This window comes from Hydractinia symbiolongicarpus, chromosome 5 (assembly GCF_029227915.1).
Source record: "Hydractinia symbiolongicarpus strain clone_291-10 chromosome 5, HSymV2.1, whole genome shotgun sequence".
NCBI classification, from domain to species: domain Eukaryota; kingdom Metazoa; phylum Cnidaria; class Hydrozoa; order Anthoathecata; family Hydractiniidae; genus Hydractinia; species Hydractinia symbiolongicarpus.
The window spans coordinates 20762360-20785431 of record NC_079879.1 but is presented as its reverse complement, the minus strand read 5'-3'; the positions used below and the strand labels follow the sequence as shown (position 1 = coordinate 20785431).

At 32.9% G+C, this 23072-nt stretch overlaps 2 protein-coding genes and 1 long non-coding RNA gene across 3 annotated transcripts; 2 read left to right on the top strand and 1 right to left on the bottom strand.

The window, feature by feature from the left end:
- Window positions 1–1350: 1350 nt before the first annotated feature.
- Window positions 1351–8551, top strand: LOC130645270 (coiled-coil domain-containing protein 28B-like). The gene is made up of 6 exons (XM_057451200.1): window positions 1351–1633; window positions 1993–2196; window positions 3758–3854; window positions 3931–3997; window positions 5091–5113; window positions 8165–8551. Exons 2-6 carry the CDS (start codon window positions 2016–2018, stop codon window positions 8196–8198), a joined length of 402 nt encoding a protein of 133 aa, XP_057307183.1. The 5' UTR covers window positions 1351–1633; window positions 1993–2015; the 3' UTR covers window positions 8199–8551.
- Window positions 8552–8835: 284 nt separating this feature from the next.
- Window positions 8836–18320, top strand: LOC130645269 (2-oxoisovalerate dehydrogenase subunit beta, mitochondrial-like). Its single transcript, XM_057451199.1, has 10 exons — window positions 8836–9118; window positions 9201–9278; window positions 9397–9465; window positions 10260–10393; window positions 13665–13820; window positions 14768–14876; window positions 15287–15349; window positions 16635–16780; window positions 17018–17104; window positions 17405–18320. Exons 1-10 carry the CDS (start codon window positions 9001–9003, stop codon window positions 17543–17545), a joined length of 1101 nt encoding a protein of 366 aa, XP_057307182.1. The 5' UTR covers window positions 8836–9000; the 3' UTR covers window positions 17546–18320.
- LOC130645271 (uncharacterized) lies at window positions 18180–22728 on the bottom strand. The gene is made up of 5 exons (XR_008982692.1): window positions 20396–22728; window positions 20075–20114; window positions 19442–19536; window positions 19014–19096; window positions 18180–18639 (listed from the first exon to the last, which is right to left on the bottom strand). It is a non-coding gene; the product is annotated as an uncharacterized LOC130645271 (long non-coding RNA).
- Window positions 22729–23072: the final 344 nt, after the last annotated feature.

Genomic DNA, 23072 nt, shown 5'->3' with positions numbered 1-23072 from the left:
ATTTTACTGGGGGGAGTGTCCGACAAAATGAACTGGAAGGGTGAATTTTTGTATATAATTTTTTTTCTCCTTTTTGGATTTTTTTATGGAAATATTTTATTTTCACTCTAGAGATAACTTATTTGGTTTTCAGAATATATATATATTTGTTGGGGTTAATATAGCGAGCAGAAGAGATATTCTAAATTCTGAATATGTGCCTCAGGGGTTACCGTATTCTTAAAACATAATTTAGTTGTTCCGGAGCTCCGGTATTCCGGGGTAAATTGTTCCGCATTTCCGTGTTCAGGTTCGGGTGTTCAGTTGACAATGTATTATGTAGGTAGTCTCCGGTATTCCGGGGTAAATTGTTCCGCATTTCCGTGTTCAGGTTCGGGTGTTCAGTTGACAATGTATTATGTAGGTAGTGTGTGTAAGTGTTTCTGTTTTTATGTTGTTAGCCCCTGTAAATTGTTTTAGAAGAGGCTACAAAGGTAGCTTGAGAGTGTTTGAGCTATAGAGATTTTGGGCAACTCAACTACGCCCAACTTTGCCAAATCTAAGATGTAGCTATATAGCTAGCTAGCTATAGACAAAACCGAAGACCAAAAACTTTACAGAGTGTTACTCTATATGGTACAACTGCAGATATGTGAACTTACCTGCATCAAGTGGGTGACACCCGCAATCACAGTATCCTCACCCAACTGAAAAGTTATAGATAGAACCACCCCTGCATCCAGCAATTTTTCCAGCAAAGCTTCAAAAAGTGCTGCATATCAATACAAGTTGCAACATCCATCAAAAAGTACATGAACAATGTTTATATTTCTAGCTATACTTGGAATTGTATATATGGTTTGATATTGAGTTTCCAGTTTAACATTTGTTTTTTCTATCACCTTAGCCAAGATTTTTCTACTAATTTATTATAATAAAAAAGGAAAATTGTATTAGGTCACCCTTAGGTTCTCCACACGCAAAAAAGCTGGTCCCAAAAAACTTCTGAGGGAGTGTTTCCGTTCTCGTCCCTCTTCTTACGCAAATTGTCAAACTGACTTCGCGTCCTCCTTATTGACTTTACTCGATAGATGGAAAACTTTACCAAATTCTTCAAATGTGTGACTGCAAGATTTTGAGAAACACGCCTGGGAAAGGTATTTTCCACCAATCTAGAAGTATCAAATTCGTAATTTTTCTGTATCCTATATAAGCGTTACACCTGCCAAGCATATCAGTAGGATTGGCATCTCTGCAACTGTGAGTTTCATGTTTTTAACAATCGTCAGGTACAACTATTGGTGACACTAAAAACATATTCTTAGGTATATGTAGTCTCAATACAATAGGGAAAACAAATATATACCCGATTTTAAATTTTCTATAATAAACGTATTTCTATGGCGACATCTTGAAAGCAACTCAGTGCGTTTGTTAAGGAGTCCATTTGATTCATTTTTTCAGAGAGACAAAGGTCGCATCTTCTTGTTCCACATCTGTGCGGGAATGCTCTTGTAGCGATGATAATTCCAGGCAGGATTTAAACCAGTGACCATTGGGTTAGCGCCCCACTTTTCTGCCAACTGAGATATTGCTTCGACGGTGAGACAAGGTTGGAATTTCCTGTAGTGAGATCACTGCCATCTACCGTGTGGTACGTTACCTTTATCAGCCCATATCTATTTATGTATTCTGAATCCTTGTGGGCTCGAACCACTAACAGGGCTCGATCCTGTAGTGAGAGTTTCCATTTTAATTAAGCCATGTCTCAGTCATTTTCTTCATCCAACAGTATTCTATAGCATCACAGTCAATGAAAGACATGATTCAGTTGGAAAGAAAGACACAAAAAAAAATTCACTAATTGAATGCAAGAAAAAAATGTCACATTTAATTATGTCAATGTGTCTTAAAAAATTCTGAGAATTTTGAAAAATAACTGAATGGGGATTTTGAATATGGTGTGGTTCTAATGAAAATGATATGCAACACACTTATCATATGCTTTAATAGGACACAAATGAATTGAATAAATAATGGCAGATAAGAAAGAAGACGATATTGGTCAAGGTGCAACAGAGGAAACAGAAGCTGAGAAGAGAGCACCAAACAGTCAAGCACATAGCTTTCTGATGGATCAAGATTATATGGAAGAAGTGGAAGATAATCTTTTAAAACTGCTAGACGACTTTAAGAAAGGAAAGCTTAATGCTTTCGGTAAAAAATCATTTTTTAGACAGTGAAAGTTGGTCACATAAAACAAATAAAAAAATGTTTTAGTATGTAAATTAAAATTCAATTCTATCTGTCAAATGCTGGCTAGTGTATTCTACAGTCTACACAGGTCACATGCCAAAATAAGTTTACCATATATTTTTAGCTTGCTTTTGATATTTTTTAACATTCAACATTTTGGTAGCCCTTTTCGGTGATTCTGCGCCATAAACACATATATTCGACCTGGTCTTACGTTTGACTAAAAAAGTCCCTGGGACAAGGTTAGTATATTTCATCCGAAAGTATCCACAGGCGCAATATGATATGAGAAAATAAATTAAAAACAATTTCCAGTTTCACAGATACTCTGGTACCTGTGGTACTTGCAAAACCATTGTTTGACAGTGTTTAATAATAAATGTGCACCAGCAACAACAGCTGTTAATCCAGCGTGGTTGAACATTCTGATATGCAAGATTTTTATTTACAGCTTAAATTTGTGATAGAAGGAGGGACCTATTTCCACATTTAAAAAATATTGTAGACAATGAAGTGAAAGGTAATCTCGGTGACGTTCACAAAATGAAATTGAAAGCACATTTTGAACTTCAGTTTAAATTTTATTGGTATTTTACAACTTAAAGTTTTTTTTGGCTATATTATTTTTTGTTTTACGCATCTTTTGTTTCATTTGAAGTGGCGAGTTAACTTTATCCCCAAATGTGTATGGTATATTCTCACTTGTGATCGCTGGTAAACAAATACCTTTTTACAGGGCGTGATGTTGACTCAATAATTACTTTGTTCTATGGGATATAAACTTAACTCTTAACTCTTCTGTTTCTTATCTGTGTAATATAATATATGTAAGTTTTTTTTCACTTTAAATAAAAGTTTTTTAGAATACTTGTTTTCTAAATTCAATCTAACATTAAGGTTTAAGTGGCGTTCAGGGGTCAATGTTGTTTACATGCAGCTTATATCCATACATTCTAATCATAATGTATAAAGGGGTGGTGGCGGTTTTTCTGACGAGAAAGATTGCAAGGAGTGTTAAAATTTCTCTGTATTTCATATTTTGTAATGGCGCTGCGTCACGAAACTTAAGATGACTAAAATTATTTGCAATGTCACAATGTAAAACATTTTAAAATTTTGACCTGTGACCTGCAACCTGTGACCTGTGGAATACACCAGCCGGCCAAATGCAATATTTAAATAAATGGTAAATTTATCTATATGAAATTAAAGAAATCTAATTTAATATTTTTTAAATTGGCAAAAAGTTGCAGAATGGAATGCTATATATTTATGCTATTATTTTATGATTAAATACAAGTTCACTGACATTGACTCCTATATGATTCTTATGAATGTTAAAACTTGGCACATTTTGTAACAACTTTAACAATGCAAAATAAAGCGAGTGTACAACTAACTCTACACATGTTCAATTTTCTATGTATTTCTATATATTAAGTATAAATACATCCCAAACTTAAAATGGTTATCAAATGGCAAATGCTGCTTAAATGTTTCTTTGCTAATTTGCTTTTTTTAGATGAAAATTGCAGTTTGGATAAAATGGATCAAATAAAAACTCAACAAGAAGATCTAGCACAACTTCACTTCGACTTAGAAAATGAAGATGAAACAAAGTATATGTTGTCGTATTTTTTAATGTAAAACTGTATTTTCAAATTCATTTTAATTCCAGTTGAATATCTTGTTTAGAGAAGCTTTATCAGAGGACGAGCGTGCAAAATTAAGTCAAGAGAAGATGGATAAGCTAATGAAAAATGTATGTTCTTGTTGTTTATCTTTGTTAAAAATATGTTTTGTTAATTCGAGGGGCTATTTGGCAGTTGTGAGAGACAATAGACCAGATAAGGAAATATTCAATTAATATGAGCAAAAATGTGAACGTTCATAAATTACCACTTTTCTTAAAATTTCATGAAACTCTGCGAGAATATCCTAATTCTGACATTTTTGCAATTTTATATAATTTTTGGCTTATACAAGATGTTAAAAAGAACAAGAGAAAAGGAAAACCAGGTCTATCAATAAGGGGAGAGCAATTGCTCTTGCTCACGCAAAGACTCACCAATTCTGAGAAATAAGAAACTAGCTTAGCCATTAATTGCTTCCCCACTTCAAAAATGTTTTTCTATACGAGCAATATCAATTCATCTCACATGGAAATTAATGTTCCCTTTCTTATTATTTACAGTAAGAAAGAACTAAAATATATAAAAAAAAAACAAAATAAAATAGATAAAAAAGAGTTTGTGATAAAATATGTGTTTATAAGCTTATTCTACTTATTCAAATTGCTTGCCCAGTTGAAATATTTGCAACCTTAGGAGAGCGATTTATTGCTCTGGTGTTACTTTCTTATTGATAGGCCTGGTTTTCTTCATATCTTTCTTCTCATTTGTTTTTCCTTTTATGAAAGTTGTAAACCCTTTTTGTCTCAATTTTCACAATGACCTTTGCATTGCATCTCTTCATCTTTATAGTTGACAATTTTCTCAAACGAAAATTCTACCAGAAGCCAAAAAAATATACATGGTGTACTGTCCACAATACTGCCTTAAAGCTTTTTAAACATGTCTTAACCTGTAATTACAGAATTTTTTTGCTTGAGTTCAATGAATTCAATATGGTTTTCTCAAGTAAACTTTTTTTTTGTTCTAGTGTACTCTTCACTATCTTGTTTCATTTTTTTTTGCCCGTCCTGAATTTCCCCTCACCCCCTAGAAGCTTTCCAGTAAGAAAAATGTTCAAACAGTGCTGCAGTGCTGTGCGTGTAATTTTATCTTTGTTGTGGCAAGACTTTTTTCCTTTTTTGTCCAATAATATAATATTTATTATAATTTTTTTCTTTTTAGATGGAAACACTTTGTTCTTCTGTGTATCTTTTCATTCTCGGATCTGGTATTAAAATATTGACCCAAATTGTCTGGAAGTATGTGAAACTAGCCGAATTCCCGTAAAAGAATCCTCTGAATCTCTTATTGAGTCCTTTTGAGGGGTGCCAAATAAAAACATAGAACTCAGTAATTTGAATTTTCAAAAATCACATTTCAACCTCGACCCCGGGCTCTTTGTCTCTTTTATAACGGGATTGCAAAAAGAGAAAAAAGCCCTGGGATCAAGGCTGCTCACAATCTGCATTATTCTATGTTTATAACTGCTGAAACAAAACGTCTAAAAATATAAACATGTGCAACAAAAAAATAATAAAAAAAATTATGAAATAAAAATGGAAAATGTCTAAAAAAATCAAAGGCGTCTAACAGCCGTTACGTAAAAAGCGAAGTACGCAAAAACTATATACTTGCTTTGCCATTCCAGAAATACACCAGGGAAAAAAAGGATACCAAACATTAAAAAAAAAATTCAACATTTTTCAAAGTCATACAAAATCAGCTGTTTAGTCTATTGCAAACGGCAAACCTTCCAAAATTATACTCAAAATATAAGAAATTAATAGTTGAAAACACATAAAAGAGAAATATAAAAACTTAAATCATTTAGTATGTTGTATATCTACCGAAATATTTCAATCCAAAATATTAAAAGAACAGACCCAAACTTATAGTTAAAAAATCACGCATAAAATCAAAGAAGATAACAATGCAGCGTTTTCGAATTTAAGAATCGAATATATTTCAGACGGCAACGTAACAGATGTAAACATTGATTTAAGTTTTGGTTTTAGGTTTAGTTTTTTTATAACGACATCAACACTGAATCACACAATCTGTAGTGTGAAAAACAGTAATAACAGAAAAATTACTTTTTACATGTTTATGTAAATTCTTTTCTAGGATATACACGCTATTTTTGTAAGAATAGTGTGTTTTAGTTTCAGCCTCAATGTTCTAAACTTCTTGGACAAATGCTATCCTCATTTTTCTCAATATGTTCTTAACATGACTATGGCCTGAAAACATATAATGCCTTAATAAAAAAAAGCATGCTATAAGTTACTATGGCTAGCTAATGGCAATTCTACTACATGTAACAGCTCATTGCTTGGACAAAAAAAAGTTCAGTTTGATATACAATAAAAAAAAGTAAACTTCTAATAAATTTTGTGCGTCATACAAATCTTCATATTTAAAAGAAACTATTAAGCTTAGACATATTTTTAGGATATTCTAAACTTCTGATCCATTTTTTAGAGTATGTACTTACAAAATAAGTGCTTAAAAAAAATATTTTCCGGCTCAAGACATAACAACAAACTTAATATTTAAGGAAAATTTAGCTCTGAAAGAAATGGCTAGAAAACTCGTTTTACACCCAAGTTCATTTCTCTACTAAATAATCTAAACAACGAACCTGTTTTTCTTTCACTTCTCAGTAGGTAGCTTGCTAGCGTTCTCCTAATAAAACTCCAATCAGTTTTTTACTATGAATACTAAACTTCGTTTCATCCCAAAGAGAACGGATTGAAGATGCATACAATTGCCTGAAACATTTCCAATCAGTTCTCTTTGTGATGTTAAATCATCGTACGTTAGAAACATTTCTAACTACAACACCAACTTCGTTTGACAACAACACAACAGGTTTTTTACATTTCAGATTCGAATTACATTCATATTCGAATCCAATAGAATTTCTATAAAAGGAAGCAACCTCGGTCCCAGAACACAAAAATGGAAAATATAGAAAAACAAATATAAGCTTTAATCTAACCTCATGATGAGTAAACAATGTTTGAAATAACTTTTTCCAGGATTACTTTGAAAAACAGACAACCTTCTTCGCTCCGCTTTTCTTTTTATAGTTGATAAACAACTTGTTTCCGTTAGATACGGCGTGGAAATTAATCCAGGGGTAAAATTAAATTATTATATTTATAACAACTCCGTGGGACTTTTAAAATAAAAACAAAACAAATAAAAACGTTTCAAAATAAAAAAGATAGTTTAAATGAAATAAAGTTTTCAGTAAAATAGAGTTTTATTTTTTAAGGTAATAAGAAAGAAGAATTAAATGATTATATAGCAACCCCCTGATTTGCGTTTTTTTTTAACTTGGTAAATTTTAGCGTAACACCACGTCATAAAAAAGTGACCCGTACTTTGCGTGTTGTGGACTCACATGGTTACTCACAGAAGCGTATTATTATATAGATAACATGAAGGAATAATTCTTGCATATATTATTTTTTAGCTTATTTCACAATTAAAAGGAGTTGTGCTGTTTTAGTTCATCATTAAATAGAAAAATTTTATTTAATGTAATATCAGCTAAGTATAATTTTTATATTTAGCTTGCATTATTTCATGAAATGAGCGTCAAAAGACAATTACATTCCTCTGCATATATTTTCCCAAACCAAGCACACAAGCTATTAGTTTTTTTGTGAAAGAAGACATATTTTTTTAAGATATATTTCCACTTTCAAACCAAAACTATATTTCGAAAAAATGTTTTTTGTCACCCAATATACCCTTTTAAATGACGTGATGATGTTCTCCAAATTGTTTATTGTGAAAATGTGTCTAATCTAAAGGCTTGGTGTTAAGCGTGTTTTTCTACTGCATGTTATAACATGAAATTATCTTCCAAAGCTTTCTAAATGTTTCTGCCTGCCCTTGCTTTTTAGAGAAACATTATACAACAAAGTATTTCTTATATATTTTTTGTGATGTTTTACACAGTGGAGACGTTTTAAAATAACATGAAATAAGGAATCTTGTACAAAATTTATTTCACCTCATTTGACCTTGTCGTTAAAAGCAAGCTTTTATTACAAATCTAAGCAAGAAAAACATTTGTAATAACAGAATATATAGTGTAATAAAGCTATACTAGTCGTAAGCCTGTAGAAAAAGCCACAGGAATTCAAATTCAAAAGAATTCTGCCATTGCTACTCATAACTACCATTTTTGACTAACAACAAGCACTTTTAATATATATTTCCTTAATAACAACTTAAATTAGTCAAAGTATGCGTCGACATTCTGACACAGATTAATGTACACGTGCAAACTCCCAGCATGATCACAAACAGCTACTTCTGGCACTAATGAACATAAAAATGACTATATAATATGATCTTATATTTTTCATGTGCTAGTAATAACACACCAAATGTTACGTCCTCTTAAATATGTCCTCTCCTGAGGAAGCATTATAATTAATTTCGGTGTGATTACTTCTGGCTAAATATTTTAGAAAATATAGAAGGAGAAAAGCAAACCTCTCTTGTTATATATGTTAACATTTATTAGGACTTTGTGTGAATATTTATACATTATAATGAATTTTATTTGTATTATGTGTACGTGAATAAGTTATAAATATATATATTACTGTAATATTACTGTATCTGATAGAATTTTCTGACTTTCCTTTAACTTTGTTTAAAAATGCTTGTTTTTTAAACGATTAAATCCCAAAATGCAACTTTTGAAACAATTTTTTGTTGCTTATAATGTTGCTTATTGGTGAACAGATAATTGTTTTTGATGTTGTATTGTAATATACAAAGCCTAATACCAAAAGTACAAAACAAGTTTGCGATTTTTGTGTCCTTGACCAAGGACTTCGTATTTTATATTATGTACATTAAAACTGATCATTATTCATTACCTGACTTAGAATATTCCAATGTAAGGTAATTCAACCCTTTCCCCCTCCCCTATAATTTTTTAGCGATTATTGATACAATTTTTTTGTCCTATTGGAAGCACATTCCATACTTGCACATATTAAATTTCTGTCAGATCTTTTTGTATTTTTTTGTTAATCTTCATTATAATTTTTTAGAAAAAAATATGACAATATTAAGGGGAATGCGCAGATTTCTAAACTATCCTTTACCTCGAGAACATATTTTATTAAAAAGATATGCATCAGCATTTTCTTTCGTTGCTGAGAAAATTGCAGTTAATGGTATGTATAGGTTTATAAAATTTGAGAGCTAGAAAGGTATAAGATGTTTTGTTTTGTATTGGACTAATTTTTTGTATTCTAGGCGAAACAAAGAAAATGAATTTGTTCCAATCTTTAACCAATGCGATGGATATTGCTATGGAAACTGATGACACCGCATGTAACTATTTATAGATTATTGTTTTGTCATTAAATTCTCTTTTTATAATTTGTTTGTTGTTTTTGTTATTCATATTTGTTGTTGTTACTATTCTTGTAGTTTTTAATTTTATCTTCAGTAATATTTGGTGAAGATGTTAACTTTGGTGGTGTTTTTCGTTGTACTATGGGCTTAGCTGATAAATATGGTATACTGTCATTAAAATTTCTTAAACAAGACTGCCTGTTCAAATTCATTAAAAGGCTTACGACTTACTAGTTGTCTGTGTGTCGTATTTGGTCTACCTAATTTTCAAATATTCATTTATAGCAGGAAAAGACTTGTAAAAAGTCTTTTGAATTCATAAAATGTCTCAAAATTGTCAAAAAGTAATGATTTTATTTGTTAATGTATGTTCATTTGTTTACAGTACAGGGGCCACTTCCTAAATTCTCCAAAAGAACCTGAAAAATTGAGACCCCTCCCCCTATGTAATATGCACCAAAAATATTTATTTCTCCTAAAATCTCTTGAAATTGTTTATTCTTTCCGGCAGTGATATTTTGCTATCACATTTTCAAAAACAATTATAACTAACATTGTGTTCTAGCGAAAAATGGACTATCAACTATAGTGTTCATGTTGTTCTGAAAGTTTGTCAAAATCCCCTGAATAATGGAATGGTTCTTCTCCTAAATTTTGCCACCCCGTGCCAAAATAATGAAAACACATCTTGTTCTTTTGCGATAAAGCTTTTTGAAAATAGAAGAGAAGAAACAAACGAAGCTCGCAAAACAAATTAACCTTAATTCAAATAATTCAAATGATAAAAAAGCGAAATAGAGATCCCTCTGCATTCAAGCATTCAATTGATTTAGTGTGGGAAAACCTCATCTGCATCTTTTTAAAAAAAAAATTCAATTTACTTGCGTGATTTAAATACCCAACCTTACTAAAATGCCCACAGATACTTGAATTTACTAATTAAATTATAACTTATAGGAAAAGACAGGGTGTTCAATACTCCACTGTGTGAACAAGGCATTGTTGGTTTTGGCATAGGTCTGGCTAACATGGGAACAACTGCCATAGCCGAAATTCAATTTGCTGATTATATATTTCCAGCTTTTGACCAGGTAAATGTTAATGAACATTACTTTTTAAGGGAACTTCGTATTTTGAAAATACCTGCTATATTATTACTTTCGGCTAACAACTGGTCATTGTGATAATAGCCGTATTCTCTCTCTGCACACAGTTAAAATCATACTACAAATTGTAATAATATTTAACAGCAACATGTCAGCAACATGTTATGTCTCAGGTATTGGAGCTTCAGAAAAGGTTTGGTAAATAACCTAATTCCGGAGGGTGAACGCTCCAAGGCTCTCCATCTTGGGTGCTTGACACAATTTCTTGTTGAAATACCTTTTTCAGTATCCGATGTTTCTGAATAAGTAGGCTACCTTAGATAGTGTATTTGAGTATAAATGTACCTTATTAGGATAACATTGTGATTTTAATTAAATTTTGGTAGATACTCTGTCGCACACTTCATTGCAGAGCTCAAAAAGTAACCAGAATTCCTTCGTACTTATGTGAAACTGTGCAAACAAATCAAACAAATATGAAAACAAAAATGGTAGCAGCATTTTGAGATAATATATACTATTTGAAATATGTCATACCATTGTACCTCCTTCAATCGCAGTGCAATTTAATAGCCAAGTTGTCTGTATTAAACTCAGTTGATGTAGATTTGAAGCATATTTACGCTGGTCAACATTATTCTGTATTTAAGTTTTTTTGTTTACCTGCTTACACATGCTGGTAATTTCTAAAGATTTCTAATTATTAATAGTTCAACAGATCAGAGTTTGACTTTTTTTTTACATTTTACTGTTTTCACATGTGCATATAGTTAATTTGTTGCTTAACAGAACCAAATAATAATTTATATAATACTTGCTAGCAAAATCACAACAAAAAACCAGCGTCGTTGTAGGTTGATTCTATTTGTTTCAATATTAGAGTTTTTTCTAAGGTCTCGTGAATTTATGGAGTGTTTTTCTCAATTGACATGTTTGCTTTCTTTTTTAGAAACGTAGATACTGCAAAATGACACTGAAATGCATATGTAATACATTACAATAATCAAAATTGTTCTTTCAGCAAATTTAAACCTCTTGACAGTGGTAACGTAAAACGAATCAAAGCATTTGGTACGAAAGAAAATTCGGTGCACAAGTGGGTGATGAATAGATCAGAGCAGGCTAAAAACACCCAATCACTTCGTGAAATGTGTGAATTAGCGCTAATGATCCTGGTGTGTATAAACCAGCACGTCCGTCACAAATTGCTAAATCCGATAAATTTGTGCAGAGTGTCATGCAGATTTTGACAGAAGAATACATCAATCCGTTCGGTTTCGATGTCGAAAAAGATGTTTTGGTGTCTCTGAGTTCTGGAGTCAAGCTTGAAGATGATGCAACCAGTTGTTTACTTTCTGTGAAATACATCATTAAATCAATACAAGACTAAGAAGAAAAGAAGTTCCCTTCCATGAATCCATTAAGAGAGAGAAAATCCTTATTTTCCAATCTACGCTGGCTGAAGTCCTGCTTAGTTTGTGTACAGCCGATGGATCAATAAGGAAGACCAACAAAAGGGAACTCCAGAAACATATTATCAAGAATTACAGAACAGAGAATGTTTGAAAAAAGCAAAACAGCGTTAATTGTTGATTTGATGGCACTGATAAGAACAATGACTGACATTCCTGTCAACTATGAAGATCTTTTCTGGAAAATTTTATCTTTGTTACCAAGAGGATATGATCGTGTCGATATTGTTGCTGACAGCTATTTTCTCAAACTCAATCAAAGATGCTGAGAGAGAAAAAAGATGTACATCGCAAAGTATCATTAAATCAGCAAGATCCAAAGTGCCAAGAGAAGTTTTTGTCATGTGGCCAAAACAAAACAAGACTTATACAGCTCATTTTCCAGACACTGCAAAATGAAAAATCGCGAGCTTTAGAAGCCAATAAATGCAACACCCTTGTGCTTTCAAGAGAAGATGAATGTAAGTTAACTCGTCAGGAATTTTTGAGTTTGACAGGTTGCTAAGTACGCAGGAAGAAGCTGATACAAAAATTGTGACACATGCTGTGGAGTACAACAATCCCCCAAACACCATGTAATTGTCAGATCACCCTCTGGCGACACAGACATCGTCATATTGTGCCTGTCACTTTTAGTCAATGAAAATGATAGGGTAATTGTTGACAGTGGGTGTGGAAAAAGCAGGAAACGCATTTTCCTTGGAGCAATTGATTTATCGTTATCAAGATGTTCAGCATTGATTGGTTTGCATGCTTTTCAGGCAACGATTATTTATCTTTCTTTTTTCGAATAGGAAAAGCCATCTGTTGGAAAATTCTTGAAAAATATCAAAGGTTTGAAGCATCGTTTGCTAATCTTGGTTCTGGTAAAAAGTTATCAGAAGACTTGTTCAAGCAGCTGGAAGAATATTTCTGTTTGCTATACAGTCAAAAATTGAAAAGTGTAGATGATGCACGATGTCAACTCTTTAATCAAAAGCATAGAAAATAAAATAAAATAATCGTTTTAAAGTTACATTGCAAAAGAGCACTTGCTGTGGCTTACATGTGGAAGAGAGCTGTTGATCCTAAAGCTGAATTCCCAAATATAGAAGAACATGGATGGACAGCGGTGGGTCAAATTCATTGGCTTGACGAGGCATTCCCAGATGATTTGGAAAAACTTTTGGAGGAGGAGAGCGATTACGAATCAGAGTTTGGCAGTGACGTGGAAAGTTACTAAGAACGGTGATGAGAATGATTACTGATTAGTCGATTTAAGTTTTTTTATTTTTGTCATATTTGTTAAGCATATTGCAAAAATCAAAATTAGAGGGTGCAGCAGAATATCTACTGAAATTTATTTTAGAATTATAATGTTATCCTAATAAGGTACATTTATACTCAAATACACTATCTAAGGCAGGGGTAACTTTTCAGAAACATCGGATACTGAAACAGGCATTTCAACAAGAAATTGTGTCAAAGCACCCAAGATGGAGAGCCTTGGAGGGTTCACCCTCCGGAGTTAGACCATTTATCATACCTTTTCTGAAGCTCCAATACCTAAGACATAACATGTTGCTAACAAAAAATTTTCCCTTTCTGGGTGGTGCTTGACCCCCTTCAGGGCCTGGTCTATTTAAGTATTTTTCTTACTTGTAGCAAACACATGTCTGAACCTTTTTTTGTTGTTGCTAAATTTCTGTTTTTGTCGAAAGCCCTTGGGAAAGTCCTGGATTTCCTCATAAATATAAATGGCCGCCGTGTTCCGTAGTATCACAGAATCTAACTTACTCGTGTAGATTGTAAATGAAGCTGCAAAGTGTCGATATCGTTCTGGCAACCTCTTTGATTGTGGTTCACTTACCATTCGAACGCCATGTGGAGCGGTTGGGCATGGTGCATTGTATCACTCACAAATGCCAGAAGCCTACTTTGCTCACACACCGGGTTTGAAGGTAATCAAGCACCAGTAGTCTTGTTTTATCAATAATACTGAAAGATCTTTGTTACTATGTATTTTTGTGTCTTTATGCGACATATCGTTTTTTCGTTAATCCTCTAGACTTTTACGTTCTGAAAATATACGTTTAAACAGCTTCTAACACACAAAAATTGCATACGTAGTAGCATGTTAGCGCTTACGTTGGAATAATACAACTTTTTTACCAAATTCCTTTGCCGTCAAAACGTAGAAAACTAGCTATGCTATGTTATGCCAAGAGCGTAGAACAGAGAAGCAATGGAAATAAGTGAACTGGAGTAGAGTTGAGTCAGATATGTTTCTTTGTGACACAACCTCTCATTCGTTGGTGTTAGAGCAATTTCTTTCTGTGTAGGAAGTGTTTGTTTAGTATGCCTGAGCACATAGTATACTATACCATGACCGAGGCAAAACGTTTGAAAATTTGTTAAAAGGCATAAACCGATTAAAATGTGATTTTTTCTGAGCAAAACGTTGTCATTCTGGCGATTATTTTTGTTTATAATACGCATCTACCGTCTAAATTGTCATGTTAAATGTAAAAACAATTTGGATCATGTTGTACAATATTGAGAAACTTAAAGAAGAAAAAAATAAAAAAAATCTGACACTTCTTATAAGCTTTTTACACACTCTCGTTTTTTTAAAAAGCGCTCTTATTATTTTTACTAGAAAGCGATGTGACACAAATTTCCGGCTCAGTATGATCCTGTTCTTTTGATTTTCGTCTCAATGTCACACTAAATATTCATATAAACTAGCTCTGTTAAAATTAAAAGCACATAAGATATATACTGTACCACGTTTTACCAAAAAGGGGACATGCTAACAAAGTGCTCTTATAAAGTCTAAATATTTTCTTTAATCCATAGCTCATCACAGTATGTTACTTATTTTGCTAAATTCTGCTTTCCCTTTTAGGTTGTGATCCCCCGAAGTCCCAGCCAAGCAAAGGGATTATTGCTAGCATCTATTCGCGATAAAAATCCTGTCGTTTTTTTGGAACCAAAAATATTATACAGACAAGCAGGTAGGATGTCCATTAATATAGCCACAGTTGAGCAGGTCTTTATCATTCAGGGGTCTAGCCGTTATACATTCATACTAAAAAATCGTCAGATTTCCAGGGTATTTAGTTTGTGTTGGTGTCAACAAAAGCCTACGGCTGATATAACTGAAATATTGAAACAAATTAAAATGTCGCTTTCTTTTTATTTTATTTTTGTCTTTTTTTATCTATGAAAAACATGGATTTTAAAAAAAATTTCAGCGAATAAAAAGTATCAGAATTATTGCTAATTTTTTTTGTGTATACCGATGAAATATTAAATTACCTTTGATGCGCGCGAGCTAACGACATCTTCTCATTTTTGAAGGATGATTATAATTTATTTTCATGTAACATGCTTTTGCATCACGTGCTTCTACATTTTCTCATAGTTGAAGAGGTACCTGTAAATGATTACGAACTTCCGTTATCAAAAGCTGATATAGTAGAAGAAGGTATGTACTATAAAGAAAAAACTTTCGCGATTTTTTACTAATCACTGTAAGAAAAAGATTGGTACGTCATATTAAAGTCTGGTACGTAGTATTAAAGAGGCTACGAAACTGTTGTTGGTTTTCGACTTTAGTGACTTACACGAAAGTCAAGCTAATAGCGGTGGAAAAGTTTATGATTACTGAGGACAAAAACAATCAATAAAATCATCTTAATATCATATTGAGCATCCAAGTAAAAATATTGAATATCCGTGATTTATTCAATATAATTACTTATCTTGCTTTTACCTCAAACCTTTTTAACTAGCTAGCTATATCCTTCGAAATTTTGCATAGAAACATTAAGTTTATTATACATAGTCTAAGCAAAAACAATGACTTAAAATATTTTAGGGGTGTTAATTACCTTCTTAAAGGCGGCGGCAAACCAATATTTCATCCAACATGCAATTTTTGTGATGTTGGATGAAATATAATGTGGGACTGGTTTGAATCACTTCAAATTTTCAAAAAAGAAGAAAAAATCGTGTTGGACGATGTTGGATGAAGTTTAATCGCCGTCAAACATTTCATCCAACATTTTCGGCAAGATCAAAGGAATTCTCTATCTGAGTTGCGTGAATTTTCATGTTGGATTGGTTTGGTGGTACGTTTCATCCAACATATAAAAATCCCGCGAATTTCGAACGTTGAAACGTTCGAAATCAATAAATCCTGTCGCAAAAAAACAAAGAGTAAGGGCGAGTCTTTCTTCTGCTATGATTGGTCTCTGGCCACCACAGTTGCTCATCTGGCCCGGTGATATAAGATGGGATATTTCATTAAGATGGAAATCGAAATCCCCCACATCCATCCGAAACATTTTCCTAAATCCAAATCTGTCTTTGATCTTCAATTCTTTAATCATATTACTAAAATATCCATTTTGTTCCCTCTTTATCCACTCTTGTTTTTCCGCTAGTTGGTTTTTCATCGTCTGTACGTTCAGCAATATAAGCAGCACTGCAGAATTCCTTCCGTCCGCCATTTTGTTTGCCTCCGCCTTTTACTTCAACACCACATACAACATAAGAACTTCACATACACTGACAAACTTCGAACGTTTTGCACCGCATGTCTGATGTACAATTCGTAACGGCTCCCCATTGATTCATTCAACAACATGTTGGACTGGTTTGCCCCCGCATTAAGGCTAGCATAATTCATACTCGCATATTAAACTTTTTTATTAAAATTCTAGTATTTTAACCACCTAAACACAATCTCCAATTTGCATTATTTTCAGGGAGTGATGTCACACTTCTAGGGTGGGGAACACAAATTCAGGTATTGAGAGAAGCGTCTAAAATGGCGGAACAACAACTTGGTGTATCTTGTGAGATTGTAGATTTAAGAACTATTATTCCCTGGGACGAGCAAACAATTGCTGAGGTAGGAATTTATTCGCATATTATTTTGTACTAAAACGAAATAAGAAGGTCTCTCCTTGTCTTATTTTTTAGCTTTTTTTTATTTGCTAAAAACTAGAATATAGATAAAAAGCCTTTAATTTTTCGCAAACTATTATAGAATCCTCCCTTTCCTTCTTCTCTTCTCGCCTACTTGTCATTACTGCTATTAATAAGTACTTTGCTGTGAGTAATATGCTTTATAATTTTTACTTTCTAGTCTGTTCAGAAGACCGGTCGTCTTATTATCGCGCATGAAGCACCAATCACAGGAGGTTTTGCTGCTGAAATTGCTAGTACAATACAAGTATGTCTACTTTGGTTTTGACGTGATATTCCGAACTTTGTCACCCTTGTTGCTGGCAGTGAAAGTGCAAAGTTGATAAAAGCGTTTTTTAAGTTATTGATGCATAATAATTTGTTTAATTCATAACAACCCAGTTACATGAGATTACATGAGGGGAGCTTTACTTCACCTCGAAGTACAACTGCTGTGGTGATCTTATGTTATAAATTGTTTCCAACTACGTATCCTTCTTACCCATAATGCTTTCGGTCACTGCACCAAGCCGTGATTTTGTTGTAAATTTAAACTGCTTTTTTTTAGGAGCAATGCTTTCTTCATTTGGAAGCACCGATTCAAAGAGTGTGTGGCCACGACACTCCATTCGCGCATGTTTTCGAACCGTTTTATCTACCTGATAAATTTCGTTGTTTTGAAGCCATCAAAACTGTGACAAATTATTGAAAGGAAACTTCGCGAAAGAAAAGGAGTTAGGGTGGTGGCGTTACGCGACATATTACAACAATCGTCAGGCGTCAATGTTGCAACATGCTTCAGAATTGACGAGTTACTTTTGGACTAAAATAGGGAGTAGCCACTTTATAACTTCCCAGATACAGGAGTATCTGGGAACGTATAAAAAAGATGCACACAATTAAATAATATTTAAAATAATACATTTTTTTATGTTTAATTATTTTATACTTATTTTACATTATATGTCTACAGATGAAAAAAATGTTAACAACTTTTTACAGTTTAAGGCTTGCTAACACTTGTTTTAGTGTTTTTAGCACTTGATAACATTGATAACTCTATAACGTTCGTGTTATATAAATATATAAAAACGGTGCCATATTTAGCCCTATTCGCAAAATGCCAGCAATAAATATTTACTTATATCATCGGAAGTTTGAATTTGTCGAAAATACCATTATTTGCTTTAAAATTAATTACCTTAGTCCCAGAGTGAATTATCATTTTTCGGGTAAAAATGGTAAAAATCGGGAAATCAGATTAATGACATGTCCAAAATTTACAGAATTATTCCCCTTGGTGAAATAAAGTTGTGTTGTTTTGTATTCGGAATCCATCCCTGCTTCCTAGGACCGTATAGGATTAACATACTTTTAGGTTTTTACATTTTCCCGATTTTTGGGTTACGCTTAAAATCGTCCATTATTTACAGAATTATTGAAATAAAGTTGAGTTCAGTTCTCTAAGAAAAATGCTAACGGAAGTTTTAATATTTTCTTGACTATACGGATAATAATAACGCTCATAACAAAGTATGAAGTTTTTAACGAATTATATCAAATTATTGCGTCCATACAATCCCGCTGTCATGTTATGGACGTCACACCGGAGTTTTAATTTACACGCAGTTCTCTTCAACACGCAAGCACGGTTGTCTTTAAGATATTTTCTTTCAGTGAGCGTCAGTAAAACATTTGAGCGAGTTAATCTGATGGCTTGTTTTCGGTAGAACAAAATGAGATCTGGTATGTCCATGGTGACCTTCCAGGATAAAGTAGTCGTATTTATCTTCTTTTGTTATGCTAAGATTATAAAACGTGTACAGTTTCGTGTAGTCGTCCACCGTGGCTAAATTAATAAAACCGCTATCCCCCCCTAACGCCTGAAAATTTCGCAAAATTTAATTTAGCCAATTGCGCATAATTCTTAAAAACTAATCTTGCAAATAAAGTCGCATGGGGTGACGAACTTTTTTAAAATGTCAAAAGTTTTGTTCAGCAAAACATTCGTACATTTGTTGTTCTTCTGAATTCGATTATTTTCTAACACTGTATTCACTCGAATGAGCTCCTCAAATGAGTAAAAGTAACACACAACCTTGCTGCGATCGCAGGCGATCGTGCGAATAAAAACGGTATGCCAGGTTTTATTGACGGTGTAAAATGATAAATATTACCGAAGCTATGCAATGCGTTTTCTGTGATAAACAAACAGACGAAAATCGGAAGCTGTCTCTGGTTTCACGAGAAATGCTCCTTGCTAAATTAGAATTATTTTTTTATTTCTACATCTAAGCAAAAGGAACCTAGAATAAGGTATAGGAGTGAGGAGATTTTCAAACTTATAATTCTTAAGCCCCTAGTTATACTGTGTTATCATTTAAGCACCTTGGACCACCAAAAGCTTCTATTTGAGCTGCGAGAGTCGTACAAGCACAATTACTGGTGCCGCTGTAGGCCAAGAGAAAAGGGTCGACTAACACTTTTAGTCTCTAACAAGACTTTTCAAGATGGACCTATGATTTTACGCACTGAAAGCAAACTAACAGGGCTGCCAGCTAGTAACGCGACATCTATTTTACAAACTTTGGTTGGACATATTTACCTGTCCCAGTTCTTTCAAGTAATATTCTGCTTCTGTTTGAGATATGCATTTGAACCAAAAATAGTTCCAAAGAGCTTCATCGTGAGGTACAGTTTCTAAAAAACATGACTGCTTATTTATAATTTCTCGAACATGTGCATTCAAAGCTTTGTCTTTGTTTCGTATCCAGTCGTACTTTTGCAAACTTTCATTTTCTACAGATTACTGGAATGGAAATTTTTAACATTGTGAAATATTCTTGGGAAATAAGTTCTAAATATAGATAAAAAAATTTAGTGAAGTGAAGTTAGATTTTTATTGATTTTGCAACACGAAACAATACGAATTCCACTGTTTGTCTCGAATGTGTTTGCGTTTAAAGCACTTTTTTACATTCCTTTGAAATTCATCCAACGTTTTTTTGCTTCTGATTAGACATATTTCAACAAGTTTACATTTGCAATTTAAACATTCCGTAATCGGAAAAATAAATTCCGCAGAAAAATGTTCCACAAAAATGTCTTCCTTTAAAACTGTAGGTGGGCGATATCTTTTTAAAACATCTAAGCAAATCATAAAAATGTGAAAAGCTTCAAATATTTTAAACCTGTTCTAAGGCTTATATTCTTTTTGTTTTTTATATAAAAGACGTACCCTTCACCTTTTGTGTCTTCAAATCTCTTGGGAGAACTTCCTATAAATTAAAGAAAAACGCTAAATAATATCTTTGAATGTTAAAACACAAATTTGCCATGCAGGTTGAAGTATTTCTCTTTCCGCTTTCCCATACAGACAACACCCTCGTCCCTGTTACTTGTATGGTTTTTACGTTAAGGCAAGTTTTCGTCGAAATTTATAAAAACCCTGAGTACGAGGTTGTTCTGAATGGCGTCTTGTTTAGTGATATATCCAACCGTATTTTAAATTTCATTTAAACAGCCCATCTTGTTGTTTGATGTCAAAGCCATGTCTTACCTGATTAGCTTGACCTGGCTTGAAAGCAGTCGGTTTCTTTTTTCCTAACAGTGCTCCTTCTAAAGAAAAATTCGTGGTAAGTATTAACCGTGAAAGTTAAACTCTCGATATTCCGAATCCTGAACCTGAAGAGCCAAAAACTGCTTTACTCTATCCTTCCAGGTGTAATATATTACTTTAACAAATCCTACAAAAGCATAGAACACAAGAGGTAACTCATAAATTAGTAAAACCCTGCAAATAATGAGGATCGTCATAAATAGATTCTTTTTGATACTGTGAAGTGCATTCATAGCCATGTTCCTCATCTGAAAAATAAGAATATACATTTACCAACCAACCAAGTAAGTAAAAAAATATAAGCTTTTTTAGTAAAAGCCGTGTTTACTTGTGATTTGATTACGTAGGAGATTCTTTGTGAGAGCTCTATCCCCTTGTTTGTCCCATAGGTTAAGTTACAACTGCACAATATAAGGTACAGTTCACCATCTATAAGCTATTGAAATTGACAACTTATCATACCCATCCGATGAAAACTCCTGTAAAAATATTATATATAATATTTTTTATCATATTTTCAGTGTTTTCCTGTTCCTTCCTAAATCATTTACTTTTACATGCAGTTATTTTGCCTACTTGTTCATCTTGTTTTGTAGTATATATAATCGTTAGTTATATTTCATAGCACCATTATTTACTTACCAATCCTATCTGATATTCATTGGTAATACTTTGTTTAGGTGTTGCGTCTGCTTTATCAGTTCCTGAATTATTATTTATTAATATTGGTTGTTGTACATCTGACAGAAACTTCGGTGATTGTTTTGGTAGTGGTGATGGTAAAGGTTGCTGCAACTGTCTCCGATCTGTTTGTGGCATTGGTTTCCGCTTCGGTTTAGGTGCTACTGGTTGTATCTTTGTTCGTTTTAATTAGAATCTTAAAAAAAAATTTAATAAAGAAAATAAAAAGAAAGTGTAATATTCCCGAATATTTTTGGTACGTATCTACCTATCTATATACTTGTAATCAACACAAAATATAAATTACCTTGTAACAATGACAGGGGAAGTCAATACTATAATAAATGGCAAAGTTAAAGCGACAATTCAAAAACACTTTAAGTAATAAATTCATAGTCCTCTGCTTTATTAATCATTAACATGGTATTATGTACAACTTATCAATCCGAGTCGCTTAATCAGTTAATACGCCATATTAACTTCCACTTTATAAAGATAAATATATTCTCATAGAGAGGGCAATTAAAAAAAATAAAGTGCATACAAAATGGGAACTGAAAGTTACCAGGTAACCTTAGTTTTTTTGGGAATACCCAAAAATTGAAGCAGATCAGATCTCTTTATATACTTTAATTCGACACTGTCTTCTGCCATTTTGAATCTTAAGGCAGTTTGGCGCCTGGTCTCTAATTAGTTTGGCCAAAAACGTTTGTAAACACTTCTTTTAAAGTTAGGCAGTTGATTATTCTGTTCGGCAGAATTATTTGTTTTATTTGCGCAGGTAATGGTTGTAGTTACAGCAATGCCAGGATTTTTTAATGCCTGCAGTACCAAATTCATACAAGATATCATCTCATTATTCATTTTTTATCATTGAAGCAAGATAATAAAAACAATAAAATCGATTTATATGTTATGTCATGTTATTACTTTGTTTTCTCAAGTTAATTCTCCGCGCTAATTTTTTTCGCCAAGGTAATTAGTGTCCAAACCTCCAATTCCTAGGGTGTTCCGGTTGTGTCGAATTGAATTTTTTTTGCTGAAATATACTGCACGAAAGGAAAGGAAATGTAATTAAAAACTCTTTAAAAGCGAAACAAAGTATCAGTTTAAAAGTAGCAAATTTGCATGTAAAAAGTTGTAAATAGTTGAATTTAATTAACTTGTATAATATGTCTATATCTCCATATCTCTCTCCTCTTTCACACCTGCCTTTCTATCCAGATAAAAACAATAATTAAAATTTAACTGGTTTTCGCAAATTAGGCAGGCTCAGAATTGCGTTAACCAAAATTTTGTTTGCAATGATAAAGTTTGTCAAATCGAAGCGGTTTTAATATTTGAACCAAGTTAGGCAAGGTGCTTCAGTGCCTTCATCATGTTTTCCATCCTTTTTAAGCCGCGAAATGACAAAGTGACGTCAACTTCAGCATGCTTTTTGTGTTATTTATTCTTATCAAAAACAAATTATTTTATTCTTTGGATCAATTTTGTCCTAAAAACCAAATTCAGGTGACAAAAAATAAGTTGTTGCCACAATTATATTCAGCATGCTTTGTTAGCATGCATGCATGAATAGCATCATCGCACTAAAAAGTCATGATTTTCACGTCAATCATTGTCGTCCCCAGACCTCGAGAATGGACTTCAACGTCATTTTCGATAACGATATTACTTTTTTCATTCATTAATTGATTATATTCAACTGAAACTAACTTTATTTATTAACTAAATAAACGTGTATATTGATTGGATACGCTTGTTAATAGGGGTCAGGCTAGTAAGTATTTTAAAGCGGTATCTATATGAAATATATGGTGTAAGATACTTGTAATTCTTCAGGGCGAGGTGGGACTACTTTACCGCTTGATCCGACCTATTTTCGTATCGGTCACACTTAACAAGAAAGCAAAGTGAACGTAACAATTTTATCACT